The sequence below is a fragment of the Cornus florida genome, unplaced genomic scaffold, assembly GCF_030987335.1.
Source record: "Cornus florida cultivar Cherokee Brave unplaced genomic scaffold, ASM3098733v1 CherokeeBrave_3.0.0_Hap2_Chr04, whole genome shotgun sequence".
Lineage (NCBI taxonomy): Eukaryota > Viridiplantae > Streptophyta > Magnoliopsida > Cornales > Cornaceae > Cornus > Cornus florida.
The window spans coordinates 28,007,291-28,017,989 of record NW_026775574.1 but is presented as its reverse complement, the minus strand read 5'-3'; the positions used below and the strand labels follow the sequence as shown (position 1 = coordinate 28,017,989).

The 10,699-nt window shown below is 34.4% G+C and overlaps 1 protein-coding gene across 1 annotated transcript; it reads left to right on the top strand.

Moving 5' to 3' along the window:
- Nucleotides 1-412: 412 nt before the first annotated feature.
- Nucleotides 413-2,891, top strand: LOC132303054 (polygalacturonase 1 beta-like protein 3). Its single transcript, XM_059800119.1, has 2 exons — nucleotides 413-598; nucleotides 792-2,891. The coding sequence occupies exons 1-2, from the start codon at nucleotides 536-538 to the stop codon at nucleotides 2,622-2,624; spliced, it is 1,896 nt and encodes a 631-aa protein (XP_059656102.1). The 5' UTR covers nucleotides 413-535; the 3' UTR covers nucleotides 2,625-2,891.
- Nucleotides 2,892-10,699: the final 7,808 nt, after the last annotated feature.

The window sequence follows — 10,699 nt, the reverse complement described above, 5'->3', positions numbered from 1 at the left end:
ATACTATTAAAAAAAAGAAAGAAAAAGAAAATAGAAAAAAAGGGAAAGTAATAAAAGAAACTTACTTCGAAGATGAACCCTGCTCTCAAAAATAAAATTCCTATTGAGTATTTGATTACAAAAAAAGAAAAGAAAAAGGAAAATGAATAAAAGAAACTTACTCTGTTCTCAAAAATAAAATTCCTATTGAGTATTTGATTACTATAAAATATTTTTAGGAAAATTATAAAAAAAATATAAAAAATTGAAAATAATTTTTGCTTCCTTTTTTATTTTTTTTTTCTTCTCAACCAAACTTGTTTTTCTTTTTGTCTTGTTGCTATTTCCATCTCACACTCTCTTTAGACTTCCCATGTGTGTGACTTGCTTTCCCAAAACAACATATTTATTTTATTACAGTTACTAAAAATAAAAAACCGAACCCTATTTGCCACCACTCTCTCCCTAAACTATTACTATAAATTTCTGCCACAAACCCCTCAACAAACTCACCAACATTCTCACTCTTCTCTGCCTCTTCATCACTTAAAAAAAAATGCACAATCTCAAGCATGTGACTTCTCTTTTGAATCTCTTCTTCTTCTTGTGCCTATTCAATGTAAGTTTCTATACAAATTTGACATATATATATATATACACACACACACATATAAATCTCTATCTCTATGTGTTTTATAAATATCTACATACTCACTATCTACTTTCTTTTTTATTACCATGTTATAAACACATAGATACATACAAAGTGAATATTTATGTTTTTTTTTTTTTTTTTTTTTTTGGCAATGCAGGTATGTGTGGCCGGAGCCGGAGATAATTCCGGCGACCCATTGGCGGGAGTGAACCCATTCACACCAAGAGCGTCTCTGATTCGTTATTGGAAGAATCAAATCTCCAACGACTTGCCCAAATCTGAGTTCCTTCTCAACAAGGCCTCCCCATTGAGCGCCGTGGAATTGGCGACTTTTTCCAGACTCGCCGATCACAACGGCCTCTCCGCGCAGCTGTCCTCGTTCTGTTCCTCGGCGAAACTGCTCTGCTTCCCCGATTTATTGGCGAGCCTCGAAAAGCACGACCAGAACGTCAACTTCGCCTCGTACCACAGCAAGAACTTTACCAATTACGGAACGAGTCGACCCGGCGGGTTCGACTCGTTCAAGAACTACTCGGACAACGACAACCTCCCGGTCGACTCGTTCAGGAGGTACAGCCGCGACTCGGTGGGTCACGGCGACAAGTTTTCCCATTATGCCCCTGATGGCAACGTCGTCGACCAGAGCTTCAACACGTACGGTGCCGCCGCCACCGGCGGCGCCGGCGAATTCAAGAACTACAACCACTTCGTCAACGTCCCCAACCTCCGGTTCACCAGCTACTCCGACGACAGCAATGGCCGGAAACAATCGTTCACCAGCTACACCGAAGACAGCAATTCCGGCGCAGAGTCGTTCTCGAGCTACGGCAAGAACGGCAATGCCGCCGGCAACGAGTTCACTGGCTACGGAAAGAATTCGAATGTCATGGGTTCGAGCTTCACTGGCTATGGCGAGACTGGGAATAGCGTGGGTGACACCTTCACCTCTTATGCGTCTATGGGCAATAACCCACAAAACAATTTCAAGAATTACGGTGATGGTGGCAATGCCGCCATTGATACATTCAAGAATTACAGAGATCAGTCCAATACTGGGGACGATTCTTTCCAATCTTATGCCAAGAATTCGAACTCAGAGAAGGTCAATTTCTTGAATTACGGTCAATCCTTCAACGAAGGTACGGACAAGTTCACTGGGTACGGAAATGGGGCTAAGGGTCAGACCGTCGGGTTCAAAATCTATGGAGTCAACAATACCTTCAAAGACTACGCCAAAAAGGGTGTCACTTTTGGTAGATACATTAATCAGAGCTCTGAAGTGTTGGCTTCAATGGCGACCGATGGCAAACCCGTAAATAGATGGGTGGAGCCGGGCAAATTTTTCCGGGAGAGAATGCTGAAGAGTGGGACTGTGATGCCTATGCCTGACATTCGCGATAAAATGCCTGTGAGGTCGTTTTTGCCCCGGGTCATTTCATCGAAATTGCCCTTTTCCACTTCGAAGCTCACTGAGTTGAAGCAAATCTTTCACGCCGGTGATAACTCGAGCATGGAGAGTATACTCGCGGACGGGTTGAGCGAGTGCGAGAGGGCTCCAAGCCCGGGTGAGACCAAGCGGTGTGTCGGGTCTGTCGAGGACATGATTGATTTCGCCACCTCGGTTTTGGGTCGGAACGTGGAGGTTCGAACCACCCAAAACACTAATGGGTCAACTCGGAATGTGATGATCGGATCCGTCAAAGGAATTAACGGCGGCAAAGTCACGAAATCGGTGTCTTGTCACCAGAGCCTATTCCCTTACCTACTCTATTATTGCCACTCGGTTCCCAAGGTTCGGGTCTACGAAGCGGATCTATTGGATCCGAAAACCAAGGCCAAGATCAATCGTGGGGTTTCTATTTGTCACTTGGATACAACGGATTGGAGCTCGGGTCATGGAGCTTTCGCAGCATTGGGTTCGGGTCCGGGGAAGATTGAGGTGTGCCATTGGATCTTCGAGAATGACATGACTTGGACCATTGCTGATTGAGTCTAGGGCCATTTGTGAGTTGGTTTGGGACAACTGAGCCATGGGTTCGACCCCAAATCAAAACTCAATTAAGTTACCTTTTAAAATTGCATTTATGTTCATATATGTTAAAGCTACCGTTTTTTAGTTCAAAATTTAGTTATAGTTTTGTCCACAAGTTTAGTGAATGTTTTTATTTATTGGCTCCTCCTAATCAATTGTTGAGCAAAAGGGTATTTCAAACCCTAGAAATACCTCTATTATCTATAATGTTACTAAAATTTTGCACTTGTATAAAATATACTCATTGAGGAATAAAAAATATGATGTTAAAATAATGTCAAGTGTAAGAATTTAATTTTCTCACATTTTAGAATCCTACCAAACGACAACCAAATACTAGAAAATAAAAAATATATATATATTTTGTCCAAACAAACGGAGCCTTACGTAAAAATTCTCCTCTTGCATTACATGCATATTTATAATAATTATAAAAAAAATTATGCTCTTGCAATACATACATATTTATTATAATAAAAAAAAAAAAATTTAAAACTGCAAAGAAAACTAATAATATAAAGAAACCAAATAAAAATATATATAAATATAAATAAATTACCTAAAACTGAAATCTCTCTAATAATTACAAAATAAAAATAAATAAAAACCTAATTAAAAAAAATACTAATAAAACTTATGTTAGTTTAAGAGAAGTGTTCATCTCCCCCACTATATATATATATTGATTGGATTTTTTTGAAGTCGCAAAATACAATGAGAATAGTGTCAATACAAGGGTTAGAGAAATGTACTCCATATAATATTTATTTTATTTATATTTTTGGTTTTGGGCATAAACCAAATAGGTATCCACGTATACAAGACTATGGGACAACAATTAGGTGGTCCTAGGACAAGCAAATTTGTGCTGCTTTAATTAATGTGTGGGCAATATAGGCCATGAGCCAGCTGTTACTGGGCCACTGTTTCTTATTTTATTATTATTATTTAAATTTCAGTTTTTGGGTTACCATAATTTTAGTAAATTAACAAATATATATATATTTTTTAACAACTGTAAAGTTTAGTAGGGGGTAGGAGCAAAAAACCATGTGGTAACTTTTTGGTTAATGAGTGGGTGGACATTTCTGTCTTGTCTTAATGTCATTTTATAATAATTAGCCATCTTAGGAATTTCAAGTCTCTAAGAGGGCCCAAATTAAATAATATTGAGATTAAATTCATGGACATAACTTTTTGGTTTCTTCAAATTAAAAAATAAAAAATAAAATTAGTAGATAAAGTTCAATATATAATAAATGGGTTATGTTTCTTTACTAAAAAATTCATATTCAAAAAAAAAAAAATAAAAAAAAATAAAAGCCCCTTTTTAACCCTATGAGCAAATGCATGAAAAACAAGAAAGCATACGTGGCCGGCACTATTTGACATGTGAGACTCTTTAGGTGGACTTGGGAGCAATTTGTCACTTTGGTCGGGACCAAAGGGGTAAAGGAAAATTTTGAGAGAGAAGAAGTATATGTTTTGGACTTAATCTATTGTGGTTTGAATTTAGAATCCAATGAAATTTAGTTATAACTTTGAATTAATTTTTTTTTATTTTATTTTATTTTAAATTCAAAACATCAATTCAATTGTCACGACCTCTTTAGGTGGGTGTGATGTGAGTTGGACGAGCTATTACATATTACACGATATTAAAAGTTATATGTTAAGTTCAATACTATTCAATGATATTATGAGTTTTAAAGTTACGATGACGGTAAACTTATACAAACTTCAAAGTTAAACGTTCATTGATGTTACTTTGCCAAACCAGAGTTTTACTTTGCTGATAATAATTACTAACGACACCCCCTGAGGTTTGACATATTGATAGTTATATATAACTTAGCCGTTTTTTGAATAATGACCACCCCTGTGAGAATTTTGATCCAAACAAGCCCTTAAAATGTTGGAAAAGATGAAATTGCCCTTCAATGTTTAATTCATTTTTGTGGCAAAATATCATAACTTATGAAAAGCTATTTTTGCCCTTATATATATACACCATCATATATATATATCCAAGTCCAACAAAAAAGCATCGCAGCACCGTCGCCAACCACAGCCGAGCTCCACCTCCCTCGCCGGATCTGTCTTACCGGTCCACAGCCACCAACCGAGCTTGCCGTCGTTCTCATCGCCAGTCGCAGATCATAGTCGAGTTCTCCTTGCCCGCCGGTGGACATCAACAAAGCCGAGAGTCCCTGCCAGTGGACATCCGGATCTGTCTCACCGATCCACAGCCATTGGCCGAGCTCGCCGTCGCTCTCATCGCCGGTCGCAGATATCCACAATTGAGTTCTCCTTGCCCGCCGGTGGACATCATCAAAGCCGAGAGTCCCTCATCGCTCACCGCCGCAGTTAACCAGCTCGTTTCTATCGGCTCCATCAAGCCGTCACAACTAGTCTGTCACCGCTTTGCCGCAGTTCATCCACAACCGAGCTCTCCATCTTGCTCGCAAGCTCGCCGCCGAGTCTCCACGGCCAGTGGATGCTTTGACGAAGGGCCAGCACTGCCTCCACTCTCTCTACCACTATCGCCCCTGTTCATTCTTTCAAGAAATATATATATATTTTTTTGCCCACAAAATTAAAGAAACACATTGGATAGGCACAGAGAAAACATTGATTATTACTTATAAAAAAAAAAATTAATAATATGCAATAATTCTCACTAAACCCATTTGCAATTTCTCTGTTTCATTTTTTTGGTGAAGGTGGAAGTGGTGGTGGTTTTTGGGGCAAAATTTCTGGATTTTCAGTGAGAGAGGATAGAGAGATAAAATTAGAATTAATACGGGTAATTCTGTCATTTGGAAGATTTGGATATTTTAAATCAAAAATTAATATTTTATTGAAGGGCAATCTAGTCTTTTCTCATCTTTTAAGGGTCTGTCTGAATCAAAAATTCTAACAAGGGGTGTCTTTATTAACTTTATCAAACTTAAAGGAGTGTCATCATTCAAAATTGGTCTAACTCGTATATAGCTGTCATTATAGCAAACTTTAGGGAGTGTCATTGTAATTAACCCTTAGTTTTTATACAATTATTATATGTTGGTGGTGTTATTGTTATTGTTATTATTATTATTATTATTATTATTCCAATGACTTTTGCAAATTGTAATAATAATTGGTAAGCATGGGCGTCATTACATTGTACAATAGTAAGAAACAAGAAGTAGAGTTGACAACATCAAACAAGTATGGGCAAATCTTGAATATCTCCTACAAGTACTTTACACAATTTCATGGCCTTTTTTATGTTGTTCTTATACGATTGTACTTAATCTGGGTATGATAAATGACTTTCGATAGAAAAAGAATATAGACATAGCCGACTTCATTCGGATTTAAAAAAATAATAATAAAAAAATAAAAAATAATATTATAATTAATGATGACTATGTTTCTCCAAAGAAACATGTTTTTCGAGTTGACGAAGCCACGCAAACACGATAGAAGACTCAATATCAACCATGGGTCTCACGTCATTTAATAAATTATTTTTAATTTAAATTATTTGATAAATTGTTTTTTAATTAAATTATTTGCTATTGTAATTAAATTAATTTTCAGCTGAAGTGGAGCCATTCTAGAGCAAACAAGATAAATTATTTTTTAATTATTTGATACATTATTGTAGAGCCAGTGTACATAGATCGCACAAAAATCGTGAGAAGTTGTCTCATTTGGACTGTTTTTGTTTGGTTTTAAGAATCAATTTTCATAATATCAATGCTAACTAGGGAAGGCACACCTAGCTTCCTCTGGAATGGCTCTTAATTGTTCATTAAATTAATTAGCATTTTTGCATGTGCATGGTGCAGAAAATACTCCTAAAATATACTCCAAATAACACTTTTACTTCATATATAAAAAAGTGTGCAAAAAACACCGTTAATCTTTTTACATTGTGTAAAAATACTCATCCGGACATAAATTAATGTTGTAATACTCATTTTGTCCTTTTACTCTTTCAAAAATATCCAAGGGGTATATATGCTATTAATCTCATAGATATGGGTGTTATGTGCACATTATCTTATATATATATATATATATTGAAACTTTTTTCTATATATATATATATATCTCTAAACATTTTTTTTCTTTTTTTTAACTTTAAGAATTTGTAGAACAAGGATTTGAATTTTTTGAGATTCCAGTTTACTCTTTTTTACTATATTTATTTTTTTCTTTTTTGTACCAACAATTTTAAACCAAAAAAAAAAATCCCAATATGTGCACTGATTTTCGGAGTTTGGAAAAAATTTGTTTTCTTTGCACTTTATTTTTGTTTATTATTTTATATTTTTATATTTACTTTTCTTTAATATTTTTATCTTTATTTGTCCATTGCCAGCGTCCTCCAATAGTGTCATTTTTTGTTATTTTATAAAATTATTTATTTTATATATTTTATAAAATGGTTAAGTAAGGGTAATTTAGTCAACTTAGGGTTTAAATTTGTAAGAGGGCCCTATTTGCACCAGATTGAAACTTTATGATTTTTTTTTTTTTGCACGACATAGACATCCTCCAATAGTGTTTTTTTCGGTCATTTTACAAATTTATTTATTTTTATATATTTTATAAAACTGTTTAGTAATGGTAATTTAGTTAACTTAGTGTATAAATTTGTCAAAGAGACTTATTTACACCAAATTAAAACTTTAGAAATATTTTTTTCATGTGAGGGGTGTGATATGCACTGTAAACATATTTTAGAGATGTTTTGTGCACTTGATTTATTTTTTAATTGTTCATTGTTCATTAAAATTAATTAGCATTTTTGTGTGTGCATGTATTGATATATATATTAGGGTTAAGTGCAGAAAACCTCTGTAATATAGGTTATGTGTACAATACATCATTCCTTTTTGAAAAATGTGTATTTCAATACATAAATTTTTCATTCCTTTTTGAAAAATGTGTATTTCAATGCATAATTTTTTTTATTTAAAAAAAGGTTCAAATTTGGTCAAAATTGACGTAAAGTAAATTTAAAAATTCTAATTTACTCTTTTCTCATATCACCAAGATCAAAGAATATGTTCTGTAATACCCCGTATTTTATTAAAGAATTTAGTTTATTTAAATTCAATTATGTGTGGATTCCTTTACCTATTATTGTGCATGCTACATTGTTATATTAAGTTCATTTAATGGTGCATGTAAATTAATTGTGTATGTTAAAATAGTAAATTTATTCATTTAATTGTGCATGTATTATTATAATTAATTAAGCAATATTAGTTAATTAAAGTATTCTATTTGTGTTATAAAGTATTATGATGATATAATGTATTATTATGTAATAATAATAATAATAATTATAATAGTTTAATAATAATAATAATAATAATAATAATATAATAATAATAATTATTATTATTATAAAAGTTTATTAATAATAATATTGGTAATAATAATAATAATAGTTATAATAATAATAATAGTATTAAATCACAATGTCATGATGAAATTAGATATTAGGATAGGATTTCATTAATGTGTAAGGGTAGACTTAAAGCCATATGGTTGGGAATGTGGTTAATTCAATACAAAAATAGATATTTGTAATATTTATATTATATAATTTGTATATAAATTAGCTAGCCTACCTTAGAAGGAAAGAAAGGGAGTTAGAAACAAATTATAAGTTCTAGTGAGCCATTGTAAAAGTGTGGAAAGGAAGAGAAAGAAAGAAAGGAGCTTGGACCGGTGTAGGAAAAATTTACCCGACTACGCGCAACCGGCGGATTTATTTTAAATCCAAAAAGGTAAGTTATTATCTACTTTTCCCCTTTGAATCCATAAATTATTCATTTAATTTATTTCGGGTTTTTTAGAGACTAGAAACCATGCTAAGAGTTTCAATAAATTATTTTTAGTTTATTAAAATAATGTGTTTTAATTATTAAAGAGGTTAGTTATTTATTTATTAGCCTATGTAATTAAAATATAGCTGAAAATAATTAAATAAGGCTTTAGGGATTTTTCTAGAATTTTCTAGATTTTTCCGGGGCTTTTCTGCAATTTCCGGCGAGCCTCCGGCGAGGTTTCCGGCCACCGGCAGTGAAGAAGATGACCGGAGTGATCCGGTGTGATGCGGCGCATGGTAGGTTAGTGCGCGCGTGCATCCTGGCCATTGGTAGAGTCTGATTGATCCGGTGCATCGCAGTCCATGTTACTGCAGTACACCCGGATCAAGAACCTTTGGATTAGGTAAATTCATCCAGTGTAGCGCGCCCATAGCAAGACCATGCAACCAACGAATCAGCAAGTGCCGCGTCATCAGGATGCATTAGTGCGCGCGTGGCAGCGCGTGCGCGCGCGTGGGAGGTTCTAGATGCGCGTGAAGGCGCGTGTAAGCGCGTGCGCGTGTGAGAAAAGTGGCGGCGCGTGTGGGAAGCTCTGGGAGGCGCGTGAGGGCGCGTGAGAGGCCCTGTCAGCTGCTAGAAATTACCAGAATACCCCTAGGGCCTGTTTTGTAAATTCCAGAACCTTAAACTTGGATTTTTAGGTACTGCGTTGGTATTTACGGGTTTAACGGGCCACGAAATTATTATTTTAATACCCGTTAAGTATTATTATGGCCGATTAATATATTTAAACCTTAATTGGCCCGTTTACCGTACGTATATGAATGTGACTCATTTGACCACATTACTATAGATGGTATTATTATGTTATTAAATGGTATTCATTATTACTGTTCAAATATAATAATGTCACGGTTATCGTCATATAAATTATTCATTATATTATGAGATATTTATACTGTTAATCATATATCAACCATGATTATTATGCTGTGTGCATTTCAGGGAATAAATGGACTGTTTATTATGTCGCATTTATATTATATGGATGTGTTGCCATATAGAACCATGTGAGCTGACTAATAAGTTTAGACTCATTTATACCTTATGCATTCGTTGCTATAGACAGATGTGTGGCTGTCAGGGTATCTGGTTTAATATTATTGGCATGTGTTGCCTAATGGACATGCTCAGTATATTTAGTAATATTATTGGCATGTGTTGCTTAATTTGTATGCTCAGTATATTCATCAGTACTTTGAGAGGTGTTATCACTATGTAGTTCGTTATAGTCTGTGTTGTCAGTATCGTGCACCATGTATAATAGCTGATTTCCCGGGTAGGGAAAGGCGACACTTAACCACCTAGTGTGAGTCTAAGTGATCACCGTCTATTCTGGTTGAGGTCATGTTATACATTGGATGGTTCCCTTAGGATGTATACAGATATAGTACTCATCCGGATATAAATGATTAATTTATTTGATTCTCTGATTTGGGTCATAGTAGAGAGGACTTGCTCGTGGGGTTGACCCACCATTGTTGTTATTTCAGGATACGGTCAGTACCCGTTCCAAGGTTGAGGCTAGCAGTGTGGGACCACCATCCGAACTCATCTACTCTTACGATCCAATTCAGGGTAGAAGTTTTATGTATTACTTCAGTTTCAGTTTTTATTTACTTTTGAAGTTGAACTCTCAGGGTTATATTTAGGGATCCTTGACATAGGATTTCCAAGTTGTAATGGAGTACTGTATTAAATAAAGGATGGATGGATGTTGTATTATTTAGTGTTCCTTTCCTGTCTAAATTCTTTTATTATCATCATTTTGTATTCCATGCTTGTATATTGCCAATTGTTTTTGATATCCCTCGTTTTTCATGTATAAGCCTGATCAACTTATGCGTGAAAAATGTTGGGGGTGTTACATGTTTTCTTTTACTTTGTCTATTTTTGTTTTACTTTTAGTATGAATCATATTAAATGCAAATATTTATTTCTTTAGTTCAAAGATTATACAGTTTTGGTGTTAGTATGAAACATATTAAATGCAAATATTTATTTTTGTAGGTCACAGATTATATGAATGCTATACATTTTGCTTTTAGTTATATTAAATATAAATATTTATTTCTTTAGGTCTGAAATTATATGAATACTATACATATAGAATTTCATATTTTATATAATGCTTTCAAA

Bases quoted from the DNA above. Each gene is read 5' to 3' on its own strand.
- LOC132303054 (XM_059800119.1), top strand. From the start codon at position 536: ATGCACAATCTCAAGCATGTGACTTCTCTTTTGAATCTCTTCTTCTTC. The intron at 599-791 runs GTAAGTTTCTAT...TTGGCAATGCAG, and splicing joins TCTTCTTGTGCCTATTCAAT to GTATGTGTGGCCGGAGCCGG.